At 40.7% G+C, this 18,717-nt stretch overlaps 1 protein-coding gene across 1 annotated transcript; it reads left to right on the top strand.

Annotated features, from left to right (window-relative positions):
- The first annotated feature begins 222 nt into the window (after positions 1 to 222).
- NMD3 (NMD3 ribosome export adaptor) lies at positions 223 to 9,484 on the top strand. Its single transcript, XM_035890011.1, has 14 exons — positions 223 to 351; positions 791 to 887; positions 1,929 to 2,009; positions 2,374 to 2,502; positions 3,049 to 3,139; positions 3,323 to 3,401; positions 3,722 to 3,818; positions 4,090 to 4,207; positions 4,875 to 5,020; positions 5,670 to 5,782; positions 6,502 to 6,574; positions 7,081 to 7,187; positions 8,080 to 8,150; positions 8,618 to 9,484. The coding sequence occupies exons 1-14, from the start codon at positions 263 to 265 to the stop codon at positions 8,749 to 8,751; spliced, it is 1,425 nt and encodes a 474-aa protein (XP_035745904.1). The 5' UTR covers positions 223 to 262; the 3' UTR covers positions 8,752 to 9,484.
- The last annotated feature ends 9,233 nt before the right edge of the window (positions 9,485 to 18,717 follow it).

Genomic DNA, 18,717 nt, shown 5'->3' with positions numbered 1-18,717 from the left:
AGGGGGAGGTGGGTCGGCCATAAACCGGGGCGGGGGGACACGGCTCTCCTGGGCCACAGCTTTTCTTTAAAAAAAAAAAATAATAATAATAATAACAATAATAATTAAATAAAACGCACACGTACCTTCGGTTCCCGCCGAGGGTTCCCGTAGCTGTCGCCCCTGAGGGCAGCGCTGTTGTCCGTGACTGACTTTTTTTTTCTCCCTGTGTTGCAGCCTCTGCTGCCAGTGCGGCGTGCCCATCCCGCCCAACCCGGCCAACATGTGCGTGGGGTGCCTGCGGGCGCAGGTGGACATCACCGAGGGCATCCCCAAGCAGGGCACCCTCCACTTCTGCAAGCAGTGCGAAAGGTGGGCAGCCGGGCCCCGCGGCCTCCCCGCCGGGCAGAGCCCGCTCCTGAGGCGGGAAGCGGGCCCTCTCGCTGCGGCTGGGGAGCGGGGCAGCGGGCGCCGGCTCGGCGTCTCTGCATCAGGTCTCTTGGGATTTTCCAGCACGTTCCCGTGTTGCTTTTTCTTGCGGAAGTGGAAAAGTGTTGGTCTGTAGGGCCTGGAAGGTTGGAATGGGTGCGTTTGGGGTCCCTGCAAGAAAAAAGTGGGCGAATTGGTAAGGGTGAAAGTAAAAGTGTGAATGCACTTGGAATGCGTGAACCTTAATTCTTAGGGGGGCAAAAATTGTAGCTGCGTAGTTAATATTCAAACTGAAAGCTTGGTAAATAACTGCTCAACTTCGGAGTGATTTAATTTGCTGAAGCAGCTTCAATGTGCTGTGAAACGCCTCCTGTGTTCACAGGTATCTTCAGCCTCCGGGAACCTGGATTCAGTGTACCTTGGAATCAAGAGAGCTTCTCGCTTTGTGCCTTAAAAAAATCAAAGCGTCACTGAGCAGGGTGAGTAGCTAATTCTGTTGGTATTGCATAAAATACCAGCTGATTGCATAAAAGTCCAGCTAACTGCTACAGGGTTCGATCCTTCTGGAGCAGCTGTTTGTACTTGTGTAGATCTTGTCAACTGGTTTATATTAAACATAGAGGATGACAATCTGATCTCAAACAACTCTCTACTAGAATTTTGGAGGGTTCAGTAAGGACAGGCTCTAACAAAGGATTTCCAAGCATATTGAGGAGGCTATTGCAGTGCAGTTCTGTGACTTCAAACCATACAGCGTACCGCACAGTTGTTACTGTATAGGTGGGAGCGGAGCATAATTAACAGAAGGAAGCTAACGTGCTTTTAGTGCACCTTAATTTTACCATTTTCTTTTTACATACTTTTAAAATCGTTTATACAATACTTGTTCTTACTGGTTTATGACGATATGAAGGAGGGTTGCAGAGGTCTATATGTAGATTAAATTGAAAGTCATGTTTAAGTTGAATAAAGTATCTCGGGTTCAGAATCTTACTAGAGGAAAAAATCTGGTGTAGTGTTTTAGGCAAAAAAAACTGTTTTGTAACTGGCGTCACCAAGGTTTGAATTAGATTGCCTTATTGAGCTTCTTGCTATTGGGTTAGTATTTGAATATACAAAGTATCTTTTGGTGCAGTAAATTTGCATGTTCTTAGTTCTAGAGATTAAATTGGCTTTTAAGTCCCAAGGAAACTATTGTACTATCCAAATTCATCATTGCGTGGCAGCTAGAGATACCGTTGAATAGTTTATTCAGTTACTCTGGTGTGATGGTCTGAGGTTGCATCTCCATTATTTTGGGTAGATCAGACTCTGCATTCTAACTAAGCATTATTAATTTGGTTTGGTATACTGATACGTATGTTTTTAATTAAGGTTATTCACTTCTTCACTTGGCGGAGGTACAGTGGACTATACCATAACCTTGTGTTTTCTGGTAGTTAGTGCCGCATGTTTTTAACACGCGTACTAGTACAACTGCTGGCAGTAGTAGCTGAGTTCTCGTTCATTACCACTGGCAGGTCCGGCTGATTGATGCAGGATTTATTTGGACCGAACCACATTCTAAGAGGCTGAAGCTGAAACTGACTGTTCAGAAAGAGGTAATTGGACTATAGTATTCTCTGTGTGACTTTTAAAAAGCCTTTACGGCAAGCAGTATGACTTTTTTTTTTTAAATAGGTTCTCTTTGGTAAAATCCAGCATGTGTTTACTGGCTTATCTTGAAAGACTGTTTATTTCATCCTGCCTAAATTTTGTCATTAAAGTGCCATTCATCACAGTTTGAAGAAGGCTATCAGCTGTTCCCATAAAGTTAGGAAAATACTACTAATATTTGTGATGCAAATATAGCTGTCTGTCACATAGTTTTAGTATAGTATGGAAATTATTTCAGAATGCTGTGGTAAACTGGCTTTCTGTCTTGACAGGACTAACGAGGGAACCTTTTAAACTTTTGTTTTGCAGGTGATAAATGGAGCAGTTCTTCAGCAAGTCTTTGTGGTGGAATACATGGTTCAGTCTCAGATGTGTGAAGACTGTCATAGGATCGAAGCTAAGGATTTTTGGAAAGCTGTAGTGCAAGTCAGACAAAAGGTACAGGCAAACTGAATTTTCATTTGTTCATGGCAGAACAATCAGGTGGACAAATCTTTGGATTAACTTTTTATTTTCTCAGGAAGAGGTGTACTTGCACACTGCCCCAGTAGTACGTGTTGTGTTCACTTTGGGGTTTTTTTCTTACAGATCTTAGTTTAGAAAAACTCTCTCTCTGTTGTCCAGTATTACTAGCATATTCTTCGTGGATGATGGCTGACAGGAGGCTCTTCTGTGAATTACTAAATATCATTCTGTATTTTAAGGCAGTTTTAGAAACAGTGGTACAGATTGTTTATAAATATTTAAATCTTCTGTAAAGAAAACAGTGTCTTTAGCAACCAGTTACACAAAAATGAGAAACAGAAGCCTGAAATAATTCGGTATACATAGAGCACATCTCTGAAATCTTTTGGGTTACCTGGAATAGACTTTGGACTGTTCCTTCTCTAGATGGTCTCTTCATATAAAAGTTTATTCTTCAGGCATACTGCATTTGCACGGTTCTTAAATGTCCTTGATAATTTTATCTTTCTTTGGTTTTAGACTCTGCACAAGAAGACTTTCTACTATTTGGAGCAGCTGATTTTAAAACACAGGCTTCATCAAAATACACTTCGCATCAAAGAAATCCACGGTAAGCGAGGTGGCTTGTTAGTCTTGAGATAGAGCAGACTAGCCTCTTTCATGCTGGAAGAGTGCTTGTGCTAGTAGCTATGTACAGATAAGCAGCAGATTACTTATGCTATGTATTGTATTTGAAATAAAACCAACGTAATACTTGAAATAGATATGTTCATCAAGCTTTCTTTTCTTTAAGATGGCCTGGATTTTTATTATTCTTCAAAGCAACAGGCCCAGAAGATGGTAGACTTTCTTCAGTGTACAGTTCCATCTAGGTATAACATTTACGTTTATTGCCTTGAATACGCAAATGCTTTTGGGAAATGTCTTTTATCCTTCATTTTTAAAGAATTTTGTAAGTAAAATTTTAAGAAACCTGTATTCTAATTAAAACAGACAAAATCTCTTCTACAGAAGTCCCATATTTTCCACTTAGCCATTGTAAAACTAACCCTCATGCATGTTTCTATTTCCTTCATTTTTGTATTAGTATTACATAGCCATATACTTTCAGTGCTATACTTTGTGCTGAATATCTCCTGTTTCAAGTAATGTCCTTCTTGACGCCTGAGGGCTCTATTTCTGTGTTTTATAGATCAAAAGCATCCCAACGTTTGACCTCACATGATATTCATAGTAACATCTACAACTACAAAAGCACTTTCTCTGTGGAAATTGTTCCAATATGCAAGGTAGCTTCTCTCTTATCTTCAGGGTATTGTATGAAGTGGATAGAGTTTGGGTTTGGTGATGGAGGCCTGGTTTATGCTGTATTTGTGGGGATGGAGGTGTCTACTCCCCACGAAGCGTGGAAAGCACAGATAGCAGCTATCTTGAAGTTACTGGATGATATTGGGTGGAGAACTGAAAAGATAAAGTTTAAAAATCTATTTCAGATTTCTCTAAAGCCTTGATTAAAAATTAAGGAAATATGAGTGTAAATTATTTTCTGTTTGTATGCAGGATAATGTTGTATGTCTGTCACCAAAACTGGCACAGAGTCTTGGTAACATGAGCCAGATCTGTGTGTGCATTAGAGTAACAAGTACCGTCCACCTCATAGATCCGAGCACTCTGCAGAGTAAGTTATGGGTTCTTTTCTGCTCTATGGCAGCATCTCATTTTTCTGCTGGCACAATTTTTTTTGTTGGTTTGTTTTCATGACATCTTCTATTTTTAGACCGTTCTGTTGTAAATGTATGTGTACAATCACTGACAGAGAAGTTTAGTAGCAAACTAGCAAACTAAGACAGTTCTCTAAGCTTGATTTCCGTAGTTTCCTAGGCAAAGTGTGCAGAGTCACCATTAAGTTTATGGATGTTCTAGGTCTCTGCTAACCACTTAAATTTGACAGGTGTATTCCTCTAAAATAAGATGGCATCTAGTTTTTCTCAAGATTATGATTCTTGCCACTTCGGTACCAGAAGCACTGTGCTTTGGTTGGTATTTGCTGGTAAGCTCTACCAGCAAAATACCTCTAATATGGATACATCCAGGAGAATGATTCTTGTGAATAAACAGGTCAGTGCTTTAGACACAAGATAGGTGACTTGGCTGTCACAGATCAACTGCTCTTGTCGCATGAGTTTGCAATATGGGTCATGTCCTAAATACTTACGTTGCAATAACAGACTTGAACGAAATGTGGCAGTTGCCTTAATTTTGGCAAATGCTTCCTTTTCCTTTTAATTTCTTCATGAGAAATTCTGTCCCTCCTGATTACCCATGCTGGTGGGTTTTTTTCCCAGTTGCTGAAATTGATGGAAATACCTACTGGCGCCACCCTTTCAATAGCTTGTTCCACCCAAAACAACTCGAGGAATTTATCATTATGGATATCAATAGGGTTCAAGAAAAGAAAAAAGGTGCAGGTGCAGGGGCAAGATCAAACAAGGTAAGAGTTCCTCTCTGATTCAGTGTTTTGGGCTTTCCCCTCCCTCCCTTACTCAGCTGAACTTCTGATTTCTGCAAAGTCAGATGTGTGCTTTTCTGTGTCTTGCCACTGGCAAAAGCTCTTGTCAGGAAGATGTGGACAGTGTTTTGGTTTGGAAATTGCAGAGGTGTTATGTGAGTTCCACTTTCAAAAAATCCTTTCTGTTGAAGAGTTTAAACTACTTGTTACTCTCGTTATTGAAATTATTTTATATCAACTTGGCAACTCTTCAATTATTAAATTGTTTTTGTTGAAGTATAGAAGCATTTCTTTTTAATCAGAATTAATGAACCAGTACCAAAGATATTCTCCTCAGTCAAAAGCTATATGTGGTTGAAAGTTACGAAGTAAAAAAAAAAAAAAAACCACCAAAACACGTGTCTGGTTATAGCCTCCATGGAATTCTTGTGAAAAGTGGTTGGCATGTCCATTTCCTTACTTCTGTATAGATGAGAAATGAGGACTAGCAAGCAATACTTGATACTTGTAGAAATACAGGATTAATTACAGATGTAATTTAAACCAGGAATATAACAGAGCAAATGTTCTAATAGCACAGCAAGTTAAGCTGCGTTTGATTACAAGAGTGTTTTACTTTTCATTCCTCAAGCACACGCTGGCGGAAGCCTGGGTACAGAAAACCTCGGAGCTGAATACAGATCGTCAGTATTTCTGCCGTACTCACTTGGGGCACATTCTGAATCCTGGCGACCTTGTCTTGGGGTCTGTTCTGTTTCTTGGTTTCTAATGAATGATTAACTAATGACTGAATTCTCTGGATTCTCTACAGGCTTATGTGTTATCAAGAAAGTTTTGAACTGTTCCGACTTCTAAATGAAATCAGCAAAAGGGACAGAATCTTTTGTCTTGACCATGAAGAGATGGTCCTAATACAGGAAGTCTTTTTTTTCTAGCAGAAGTCATCTTGGGAAAAGGGCTGTTAGTAATAAGAGAGCTGAAGTAGTGACTTTAGAGTGTGGATTGGAATAATAGTTTAGACACAAATAGATGGGAGGGACTTTTAAAATACCAAGGCAAGATCTTTTTGTTTGATAGTGAGTATCGTATGCAGCAATGACAAATGTGAAATTTTTGTAAGATTAGGCAAATTAGGTGATTCTCAGGCATAAACACGAATGTTATTGGAGCTGTTGTGAGCTCAACAGAACCTCATGGATATTGCTGTTTGGGTTCAGGAGGCTGGGGAGTGCTACTGAGCAGAATTTGGGACCAGCAGCTTCTAAGAGTTACCCATAATTATGACAGCTGTGTATTGATGTGGATTTTTTTATTTGCTCTGTAGTTCATTTGGAAATGTTTATCTCTATCTTAGGAGCTGTAATTTGCGCTATGCTGCTCTTGAATACAAACTTATGATACATGGATTTCAATTTTGTTGACTTAAATAGAAGGGTAGGATAAAATACCTATTTTCACTTTAGATTCGACTTGGCGAACTGCAACTTAAATGACGAGTTTGCCAATAAGATGAACCCACACAATATTCCTGATGTGGTAAGACCATTTTCTTCCTCTGTACAAAGTTCTCTGCGTTACCCAGGGGTATTAAGGAACATGATTTTATAACGAATACTCACTAGTTCCGTAGTGCCAAAGGAAGAGGCGATAACAACATCGAAATTTGAATAGCATCTAATTTTGACATTATTTTCTCACTACTTATATTTTTGAGTGGTGGTTGAATAATACATTAACTTACTGTACTCTCTGTTGTTTTTGTTCAAATTGCCATGCACTGTGTGGTTAAAACGGTTTTACAACTCCAGTGTGTTTATGCCTTTTCAGGGCATAATCCAAAGTGTTTGGAAACTTTTGAATTGGCAGATGCTATGTAAATCCTATATGAAACTTTTAAGTGCCAGGCTGACTCTACCATTTGTTCAGCTGGTCTTACAGTTGCCCGAACCTAGACTTGGGTGGAGTTTGGGGCTTTCTTGAAAGAGTATCATCAGTAGTATGGAAGGTATGTATGTGTAAGTACTTGCTGTTTTTCACTGTAGGTATTAATAAAGAAGAGCTATGACCGTACCAAACGCCAGCGTCGCAGAAACTGGAAGCTGAAAGAGCTAGAAAGGGACAGAGAAGGCACGGATACAGACGATGAAAGGTTCAGTATCTGCCATGAAGCTTTTTAGTCCCTCCTACCTAGGATACTGTGCCAAGTCTAGAAATAACATTTCTCAGCTTCTGCTGAGGATAAAACCGGTGTAACGCCTAAGCTGATGTGCTGACAGTTAAGGGGGCACAAGCAGATCCTGGTTCTGTTCTGTTTGAGCGTGATGCTGGTTCTGTTTGAGCGTCATGCTGGCTTATAGGACAGGTTGGTACTGGTGTTCTCTGAAGAGCATTCTCTCCCTGCATTTTTCCCCCTTTCCCAGTGCAGGAAGTGCTTTAAGCACGTACACCTTACTTATGTTTATCCTATCTACTGAGTTTTCAGGGAACACGGATACTAAGGACAACAAGCCCAGGGGGCTGTGGAAACAGACTGAATCCTGAAATCCTAAAGATAACACTACGGGTTTTTCAGGTTTACTGTTGCAAAATATAAGTTTATATCATAAATTTATGGTTTTTTCCAAGAAAAGCTTAAATCATGAGACAGGTGAGTAATATCGGAAGCATTGTGTCTGTAGCTTACAGTTGGTGTCTGTCTGGCTAAAGGGATGCTTCTGTGAAAACGTGCTTGTCGCTGGTTTGTTCGGTGACAAAGCTGACACACCACCAGCAGGTTCTAAATAATGTTCAATTGAGTAGAAAAAATGAGGCAATTAGAGTTAAATGAGGACAGGCAAATTAAACAAGTTATTTGGAAACTAATAGGTGATAATAAAAAAAAAAAGGCAGAAAGAATGAGTTGGAAGTGTAAGAATGCTGTCAGAAGACATCTGAAGAACTGGATTGCAGTCCTTCCTTGGGGCCTTGTTTCTTTGATTTTATTTTGTTTTATAAAACTACATAATTCCCAGGAAAAGTGAGTAAATAAGTATCTTTTACAGACAATACCAGGACTTCCTTGAAGATCTGGAAGAAGATGAAGCCATAAGGAAGAATGTCAACATTTACAGAAGTAAGGCCTTTTTAACCATTTAATTGCATGTAACTAGATCATAACTGTATGAGTGAAAATATTTTTACTGAAGTTTGGTATTTGGATTCTTTGAACTTCTTGTGCCTAGAGAAATGCCGTAATCTAACAGGTTCAGGTATTCGGTGTATTTCACATGCACCAAATGGAAGTTGATGGGGTTTGTTTGCTTGCCTTTAACATGTGAGAGAGAAGCATATTTTCTCCTGCACCCAAAGCCTCTGCTGGGTGAAGGATTTGATATGTAATTCAGCATCTTCCATGAGGGCAATTGCCATGGGATTGTTGGGTTTTAGGAGGGATTTGTCTGGGTTTTGGTTTTGTGGTTTGTTAGTTGGTTGAGTTTTGGTTCCCCCCCTTCCTTCCTTGGGGTGGTTCAGAGGGGTTTGGGGTTTGTTTTCTTTGCTTAGCTGTTTGTTGGGGTTGTTTTTTTTCAATTGCTTTTTTAGATGCAGACATTCCAGTGGAGAGCGACACAGATGATGATGGCCCTCCACGAATCAGTCTGGCTGAAATGCTAGAGGATCTCCATATTTCCCAGGATGCCACTGGTGGGGAGGGAGCAAATATGATGACAGAATAAGAATAGTGTATTTGTCAATGCAATTAATATTCTCTTTGTGAGGAAAAAGTACCCAAAACATAAGTAAACATTACAAACTGATCACATGAAAAGCAATGCCATAACTACTACTATACCCCTAAATAATGGTCTTAATTTAATATTTTTACATATACTTTTCTAGAGAATCAGCAGTTAAAGTTAAATTTCTGGTTCAAGCATTGCAATACAAGTTCCACAAGTTCCTGCCATCCATGAGTGCTCTCTCCCTGCAACTTCGGCAGTGTAAAGGCCGGCTGACCGACTTTCAGGGTTAGCTGCTGTGAGTAATCGTTCTCTTGTGCTGAAGGCAGCTGGTAAGGAACAGTGTCCAGAGGGAGAGATTTTATTCTAGTTTGCTAGATTTGTAGGTAGAATACCTACCTACTCTTTATTGCTTTCATTCTTCACGTGGGAAGGATTTTTCCTGTCTTCATCTTTTTGGTACAATGGTTTGAAGCCTGTTACGGTATTGCTAGATTATTCCCTATAACAGTATTTTGGGGAAGCTCAAGAATGTATCTCCTGTTGCTTTGGTAAGGGAACTCCGAATATACATGTGGTATACACCGTAAAACTTCCCTGTAAATTGAAGATGCAGCCCTTGATCAGAAAGACTGGAAACATCTGTTGAGTATAATGAATATCGTATTATACTGTATTCCGTGCCTGTATCAGTGGATTAAAAGCAACATGCATAATGTCTAATTAATACACCAGGCATGAACTTATTAAAAATCTATACAGATATTTTTGGTCTGTCATTATTTAGTTCTTTAAAAGCAAATTTTTCTCTACTGCAAGCCCAAAGAGGATGTATGTAATGTCCTCCTACACCACTTACTTCTGTTCTTCTGGGTTTAATTCACTTCCCTGCACAAAAATGGTTCAACAGAATTTTTATGAAGACTTTAGGTGCATATACATTTGTTTAAACTCAGTATAAATATGGAAGCATAGCGTAGCAAGAGTGGTTTTTCCACTGCTTTTTTTTTTTTTAACTTCAGTAAAAAAAATGTTGAAAAAAAAATGGCATATGTAAAGGAGGGAAATACTAATAATGTAAAGTTGGAAAAAAATAGAGATGTGTAGGATTGATCTAACAGGCTATTGATGATTCCTCTATCAAGGATCCCTGTAGCTCAAATGAGAACATTTCATGTAGTTTTTCAACACTTGTATGTTCGGAAGAGAAATACAGGGGCTGAAAACTCGCTGTCTCTCTGCAGTATCCGCTGAAGAGGTATTGGGAGCACCTTTTTCCATTTCACCCTACTCACAGCTTTTCAAGGCCTTAAAGAAAAGCTGAGAAAGAAGGAGTCAGCAGTGTCCGCCCACTGCCAGATGAAATTTTTGCTTTATTCTGTAGTTTAAATGTAATCTTCTGATGAAGTGTTTCCAAGCAGGTGTGAATCTGCTGGATCTCAGGCTTAGTGCCGGAGCCCAGGCAACGTGCCATGGAAAGCAAAGGTATTTTTGATTGTAAAAGGCAGAGCTAGGTTTAGTTATCAGTTACTCATACTTTATTTTTTTAATCCTGTTTCATAGTCTCATCATCATCCATTTGTAAAGGGGGAAAAAATGGAAATTTGGAAAGGCAGTTTTGATGTAGCGAAGCTCTAAGCTGGTGTTAGCAGCTCAGCCATCCCTTAGTGCTGTCTCTCTCTGTATTTGTGTCACACTAAGCTCTTTCTCCAGTCTCGGGAGCTTTGTTGCATTTTTTTACTATGTAGAAGAGCAGTTAAGAAAAATCCATAAAGGTGCTGGGAACTAAAGGTACACTTTATCTCATGACAGCAACTTAGTTCAGCATAGGGAAGGCATAAAACCCTGCTGAAAAAATGAGAATGCGGCTGCATAGCTAACCTGAATTACCACTACAACAAAAATGTTTTATTATACATATTTTACAGTAGCTACACCTGCCAGTAGTGCTGGGGAGGTGTAGATAAGCGCAATTCTAGTGACCATTGGGCCAAATCTGTGGAAATGGAACTTCAGAACTTTAATTTGTAGCCTGTAGCCAATGAATGCATCCTGTGTCTGGATGAGATGTGGTTTGGGTTGTGATTTTTCTGACGGAGGTAAAAATGATCAAGCCGTTACCTTACCTACTTTGGTAATAAGCTTCCTGTTGTTGGCAGGTGGGAGTAATAAAAGCTTGTTTTAAACTGTGCTGTTTTGATCAATCCTTTGCCTTCCTCTCTAATATTTTCCTTCACAGTGTCCCTCAGTAATTTCAGACGTATTGCTGTCTTGTCTGTCATCCTGTGTGTTACCGGAGACGTCCCTCTTCCTTCCCCGCCGTGGTCTGTTGCCAGTCAGTATTAGGTTTCAAGCATCTTCCAGCGAGAGTCTTGTCTGGAAAGACATCATGCTACGGGTGCTGAGCAAACAAGTCATAAATCTAAGTATATTGCTTGGCTTTTTGTGTATTTGTTTGCTGGCTGGTAACGCATAGTAACAGCTCTCCAATGAGTGGGTAAGCTGCGTGTATCTGAAACCAAAGTTCTAATTTTAGGTTTTCAAGTTTACAGTGTCCCTTTAACTTTTGAATAGTTGGGAGCCAAAAGAGGCTTAGATGGTGTACCAGCAAATGAAATGTTTGCCAAGGCCTTCTTGCTGACACCGGATAAGTAATTTGACAAAAGATACTTAATCCACAAGAAATAAAAGGCTGCCGCTTACCCTGCATCTCTTTCTGAAAATCTCTATCTGTGGGTTGAGCCGCAGCTTAAAGCTCCTCTCCTTTTATACCTGCAGAAGTTGCTTCAGGATTTTAAATCATAACTGCTTAATGATTAATTTGCACCCAGATTTTGATTTATTTTGAATTGGAAGAGTTGAAGCTTAACGTCCCACTAGTTTGCTTGGGGAGGAGGGGGGTTGCTTTTGAGATACGAATATGCGTGCACGTGTGTGTGTACCAGTTTGGCACGGAGTTACGCGTGATGGCGAGTGCCAAGCAGTAGCAGTATGTATAGCAATACATGAATAGTAACACAGGTGTAAAAGGGCTCTCTGAAGTAGTTCCGTGGTTAAATTTGAAGTGTACTTGCCACATGTAGTAAGCTAGTAGCAAGGCTAAAAAGAAAGAATACTTTTCAAAGTATTTAAAAAAAAAAAAAAGACAGCGCAGCCAGCTGATGAGATTCTGTTTCAGCAGAGAAGAGAAGTTTTGTCCTTCAAAACAGCCAACGTTTTGTTCTTTCAGAAGCAAGGCTTTTACAGTGAGAAACCAAATCAGGCTTCATGCAGCCTTCCAGCCTGTGACTGCAGCTTCCTGGCTAGGAACGGTGGGAAGAAATAGTTACTTACACTAAGGGAGCTTCACTCCCCTCCCAGCTAGTGAATTACTGGGGGGAAGAATGGAGACAGAAAGATTAGATTTAAATTCCCTGGGGGTTTAGTGCTGAATTTCCATTTTGGTTAATGATGAATCACTTGGGGTTTGGGGGTTTGTTTGCCTTAGTAAACAATGTGTGCAGTAGCTCCCATAAGCAATTGATGTATTGCTGTGATTCTAGATAATTTTATTGAAATTCAAAGTTCTATTAAAAAAAAAATCATTTGTCATGGGAAAAGCTGTCCAGAACTTTGTAATAAATGTCTGAAAGTTTGGTTTTGTTTTTTTTTTGCTCACAGAAAATGGAGAATGTTATGTTGCGTAAGTTGAACGTTACAGCGCAAAAGCTGGATGATTGAGGGAAACAAATACACAGAAAGAGGTGGTTCGGATATGCAAGCACTACTTTTTGAATTGCATATTGATGATGAAAAGCCCAAGGTTGATAATTACACCTTTAACGGCTTTAAAAATCTGTTAGTAGATACTCTTATGTAACTACAGAAGTTCCCAAGTATGGTTCAGGTGGAAACTGCTTAGGAAAATGCTGTTAAAATCATGCCAGATAACTTACCTTTGTTGTATTAAAAAGACTGCTTCTGTGCCAATTTGGGGAAATTACAACCTGAGGAATAGCATATGTGCAAGTTGTCACTGAGATACTGATCTGGTGGAGAGTTTTAATAGACTCAACATTATTTTAGTCTCTTTTACTCTTAGATTAGACACAGGGAATTGCAGGGGAATATTGCATCATTAATTTCTCCCTAAAGCAGTTAGACTCAGACTACTATGTAAGTTGCTGCTATTGTTTTGTTGTTGGGTTTTGGCTGAGGGAAGCATCCTTTCACTGGATACCACTGAGAAGAGCCTGGCTCCATCTCCTTTACTGTCCCCCATCAGGTATTGATGCACATGGATACGATCCCACTGGACCCTCTCTTCTCCGGCTCTCTCAGCCTCTCCGCCTCTGTCTGGAGTGCTGCGGTTAGGGAGGGGGAGGAAGGAAACAGTGAGCTGATCGTGTCATTTCCAAACAGGGAACATAGTGTGGGAAAACCTACGCATATAAAATTTCTAGGAATGGCCAAGTACGCTTTGCCTGAAAGGCTGCCATGTCCTGGTGAGACACGTGGGTCTCGCTTTAGTCAGGAAGCATCTACAGTGGCAGGCACTTGCCTGTTCTTCTGTAGAAGTTGCCAAAGAAAAATTGAGATGTGCCTGTGATTAATGCGATAGTCCACCTGATGTCACTATTCCTTCATGTTAATGGCCCCAAAAGCAGTCTGTTCAGCTGCTCTACAGAAAAGATGGCTATAAACTCTGAAAAACTTGTTTATGCCATTGTAGTTACTAATATTTTCGTTTAAGTTTAAAATAATATAACACCAACCTAAGGAAAAACAAAACAAAAGCTGCTTTGATCCTGATGTTAAAGGACTCACTCCTGGCAATCTGCTCCTCCTGCCGGCAGATTCGCCTCTACTTACGCCTTGCCAAGGCCACTTATTGTAGCTGCATTCTCCCAGAACAGTTAAATACAGGGGTGAGACTTACCTGTTGGGTTTTAGAGGGGTTCTGGCAATGTTTGCTATAGCTCATTCCAGGGCATAATCGCGTAGCAAAGAATATTCTTGCTGTCAGAATTTACTGATGTTTTCTGTGCTTAACCTTCATCATAAGCTTAGGATGGGGACCTGGTTAAGACATGTAAGAAACAGGAGATGAAGTTTAAAACTTGTTAGGATCTCAGTTCCATGATGAAAGACAAAGCGTAATCATCAAGAAAGAAAAAGTGCCTTTGTGTAATTTGAATATTCAGCTTTATAAAATGAAACGATTTTGTATGACACAAATCCGCAACTAACGTACCTTTTCACATCAACTAAGAAAATATGGCAGGTGTGCCAAGCACTGAAAGGGCTTGAAAGACTGTTTAAAATAATCCGTGCTCAGTGACAAGTTTCGTAAGATAGAAGGAAACCATCTAAGCTGTAAATTACTCGACTGGTTGTTTGTATGCTACTTAGCATGACGAGACTTCATGCTGCATGGGCTGTAACGATTATATGTTATTAATGTAGGTCTTTTTCAATTCATACATTTTTGTAGGGTGGATCTGAGATATACAGGACTGCCATTTTTAACCCATACCTCTGCTGAAATGAATTTATGCTAATGTATGAAACCTTGACACATTTAAGCCAGTATGAATGCTGCAAAAGAGGAACCCCTCGAAGTCATTGTTTGAAGCTCTAGACTTTTCCTTAAAAAGTGAATGATAATATTGAAAATAATCCAGAGTTAGGTCCTTTAAGGAGCCCTGGAAGCCTGGAGGAGCAGAAGTGTTCAAGCACTTTGTGTGGTGCTGTCCAGATCTGAGGTTCTCTGAAGCCCTGTGGAAGCCTCGGTCAGAGGCAGGCATGCAGGTTCCCAAGGCAGCAGACACAGAGTTAGTCCCAAAACAGAGGATTTGCAGAAGCTGGCACACTGAGGAAGGAGATGCAGGAGCCAGCCCAGTGGAAGTGCTCATACAAGCACAGATGAGAGCGATCACGTTTTGGCCGCCCTCTTGGCTGGCTGTGGGAGCCTCCCAGCACCTCGGGGCTTCCGTGCCTGTTGCCGTACCCATGTGTTAAGCTGCCTGGTCCAGCAGGTGGCTGGTGTTGCCCAAGACTCAGATCCAGCAAAAGGATGTGTACAATCCAAGTAGGATTTAAAAGGAATTCTTTTCCGCCCAAACTTGTGACAATGTTGCGACAGCTGCTGTTTAACCGTGGCAGCCTCTGAACACCGTATATAGCTCACTCGTTTACCACAGTTTCCTCCTGCCTGAATTTGCCCTTTCCCAAAGCCTGACACAGTCTCTTGGAAGGATTCCTATTGCTGCGGCCTTCCCGCTCTGTAAGGAGGTCAGCCCAAGTCAAAATGCTTTGGAAAAGTTTGGGTATTCACAGCTACTCCAGGTTTTATCTAAGTTTGAGTCAACTTCTTAACATCACTGCCTGTAATATAAACATAAAGCTTCTATAGGTGTCACTGACAGGTAGCGTACAGTGAGAAACGCACAGTGCTGTATATAGGTCAATAATATCTGATGCAGTTGAGCTCATATGCAATCCCTGCACTCCAGCAGGACGCGAGATACATACAAGATTATTTAATCTCAGAAACAGATTCTTTTAATGTAGGCTTTTAATAAAATGTAAAAAAATAATCAAAAGTCAAAATCAAGTGTTAATGGCCTTTAATGCATCACTTCATTATGCAGAGAAATTAGCCATGCATAGATGTGTAAGTGAAGGTAGCCCTGGATATCTTCAGATAAATCTTCCCAATGGAAAAGGTTGTTACAGGATATGAATACTTTGGCGGGGGTTATTTGGGTTTTATTTGAACTTAACCAGCTTTCTAAAAAATACAGGTGCTTCTCAACAGCATATTTTAATTTGCTGGGTGACGCTCTATAGCCTCCACATGCAACACACAGTGGGAAGCAACAAAACGGTCTCATTTGTCTCTAACCAAGCATGTGCCCCTGCAAACTAGAGCCGAGGGAAGAGCCAGGACCCTCCAGAAGCCTGAGATGATGCTCGGACTGCCAGCTGGGCACTGGGTTGTGCCCGGTGTGCTCCTTAGACTCCCCTTCCCAAATGTGCCTGCTGCCCCAAGGGGTGGGAGAGGACTTGCTAAGTGACTTACAGTCCTTGTGCACCATGTGAACCAGGTGTTTTAATCAGGCTCCTCAGTGAAGTATTAACAAGACATTTCATATTTATAGACAGGAATCTACACACGGATTATAAAATGGGGAGGTTAACAGGTCAGCGCAGCCCTTTTGCCTGCACTGCCTTAGAAGGTGAGAGCTTTGGATACAAATTCTTCCTCTAACTGGCAAAGCCACAACATGTCTCGTCTTAGATGGCTGCCTGGTGGCCCAAACCCCAAGCACATTCACTGACTGAATGTGTTGGGGTTTTGATTTGGGTTTGGGTTTTTTTTTTAATATGGTGATTACAAATTGGTTTGAGCAAGGTCAGAAATCCCATGCTCATTGAATGCTCAAGCACCTTCAAACTCATCTTCTATTTTCATGCCTGACGTATCCTTAAAGAGGAGCGCTGTCAGCAGGAGGGTTGTGGAGAGCCTCACTCCAGCACATCTCGTATTGGGAATTGTAGTGATGGATACAGATTCAAAGCACGCCAAAAGGAGACAGCATTTGAATCCTTTGTGTCTTAGATGAATGCCATAGCCATGAGGCTACTGGATTTCTCTCCTTTTAAGGCAGTCACATACCAGCCCCGTCCGTCTGTACAAACGCAACTGGCAAATAGAATTTGTGAACTCACGTGGGATAAGCAGGAGGCAAAACCCTTAACTGCTCAGCTGCCACCCTCTGTTCGGCCGGGTACCTTGAATAATCTTCTGGTAAAGTTTAGGAGCCCTGATGCCTCTAGTTTTAAACTGCAAAGAAATAGTGGAAAACCTGCATTAGAAGATTATTGACCACATATTAAGAATCTAAGCTGAAACAGGCAATATTTTTATATACGTTTTCTACAGCTTTCAAACCAGAAGAGGAATAATGCCATTATACATAAAGTGTTAACTCTTGCCTTTGTAGAAACATCCTTTTGAAATACTAGGTTATTAGTTAATGGGTTTTTTTCTCATACATTCTGAACAAACAAAAATAAATTGTAACCAAGTTAGCTGTATAAGAAGGGACAACATTTTAGAGTCTTGTGGTTGTAAGAGCCATGAGGACTCCTCTCTACCCTCAGCTGTGCTTCTCATTCCAGTTCTTCAGACAGGGCAGGCAGTTCAGAAGGGGAGATGTGAAAGTCAGCGAGGTGAGTGGGAAGCTATGGATGCTGCGGAGAGGAACAGAGGCAAAGCCCTGGCCTCCTCCGGGAGGCATTAGCAGGCAAACATTTACACTTTCAAATTCTTACTTTTGTCCCTCTGAAAAATAGCTAGAAAAATTTCTATGTAAATACTATTCCATACAGTATTTACACTGTACACTGGAAACGTCACCAATATAGGAAGAAGTAATTTTCCCTAACAAAGACAACTATAACTAAGCCGTTGCATGAAGTAGTTTCAGCTGAACAGGAAAGTTAGGCAGAAAGTTCCAACCAGGCACGACTGAGTAATTTAAGGTCAGCTTTGTAAAAGGAAACAGATCTGCTGTAAACTCAACGTTGTTCTAAACAAATACATGCAAGATAAGAAGGAATATGTTCTGCAGGATGCAGAGGCTACTAAGTGCTGACAAGTTCATCTTAGAAACAGGATTTTCAAGTCAGATAATGAATAGCTAAGATAAGAACTCAAATTATGCTCCGATGTAAATAGTAGAATAGACAAAATGAATACGTTGTAGTAGCAAAATAATAAAAGTAACAACAAGGAGCATGAACTTATCTTGGGCCTCTAAAAACTGTTACAAGTTGTCAGTCTGTAGGAGAGGGGGGAAAGTTCCATGTGAACAGAATCATTATCTTCATTGCCTTTAGGAAGTTGAAACTATTTGGATCGATAAAATACAGATTATGGTTTAATGAGAGATAAGCTGTAAAAGTCCTACAGTCATAAACCTTCATAATGAGGAGGCTGTGAATCTACCATTATGTATTACAGCTGTAAAGATCAAACAGTTCATAGTGAAAAGCATGAGCAATTTTGTTTTAGCAGATGTTTATTGTTTTGTTCTTTAGTTTCAACTCTTGCTGAACCAGTGCTGGCAAGTTGTGCAATTTAAATATGAGATTCCTTTTAAAAAGTCAGCAAAACAGCGCTCTGAATGGTGCTCCACATCACCCTCACCTTCCTTTTTGATGCATAGCACCACAGTGACTTGAACTTCCCCTGGATAAACACGGGCACCAGCAGGTCAGATCTATTCACAAAGGTGGGGAGCGGAAATGATGTTGGAGTACCAGACTGGCTGTATGTCAGGAACTGCCTTTGTCAAATTAAGACTGCATGTTTAAGTCCACATTTGCAAATAGTAAAATTAATTCCTTTATTGACAGCAAGTCACTAAGCAGCACACACTGCGTAGGCGAGCCTGCGCTGTGGTCAACCAGGCCTAGGAGTGAGCACCTCTTATTCATGCATCTGATTGATAGTAAATCCCTGCAAACAGCAACTGCAACCAACCGTCTTTTCTCCCCCACACACACACCCAAACACTCAGCCCACACAGACAGTGGAAAACAGGCATATGGAATTAGCAGCCATCCAGCGTGGCAGGCACTGGTGGTAAGGATTGGATGATCTCCTGTTGAGCAAGCAGATACTCTGACAACCTTGAGGGGACAAACCAGCCACCCCGGTGTCTACCAAACAACCTCCTGCTCATGTAGGCTCTGTCTGTATGAGTGTTTGTGCAAAAACTGTCTGCAGCTGGCTGGCTGGTCTATGCCAAAAGTTTGTCCCAAAAACTTTGCTTGTTCTTAGTTGTGCAAGAAACTTTGGCAAAGAGGGATGGAAATGCTCCTGGTTCTAGGAAGAAGTCACGGGGAACTGAACTTGGAGCAGGTGTCTTTAGAGAAGGGTGTGCAGGCAGGAATTACAGGGAATATTCCATT

The sequence above is a fragment of the Egretta garzetta genome, unplaced genomic scaffold (assembly GCF_000687185.1).
Source record: "Egretta garzetta isolate BGI_Z169 unplaced genomic scaffold, ASM68718v1 scaffold172, whole genome shotgun sequence".
NCBI classification, from domain to species: Eukaryota; Metazoa; Chordata; class Aves; order Pelecaniformes; family Ardeidae; genus Egretta; species Egretta garzetta.
Note: the sequence above shows the minus strand (reverse complement) of the source record. Positions and strands in the feature narration are given on the sequence as shown.

Excerpts from the sequence above, each read along its gene's own strand:
- NMD3 (XM_035890011.1), top strand. The coding sequence starts at position 263 with ATGTGCGTGGGGTGCCTGCGGGCGCAGGTGGACATCACCGAGGGCATC. Across the intron at positions 4,208-4,874 it reads AGATCCGAGCACTCTGCAGA|TTGCTGAAATTGATGGAAAT; the intron begins GTAAGTTATGGG and ends TTTTTTTCCCAG. Across the intron at positions 5,783-6,501 it reads CCTGGCGACCTTGTCTTGGG|ATTCGACTTGGCGAACTGCA; the intron begins GTCTGTTCTGTT and ends TTTTCACTTTAG.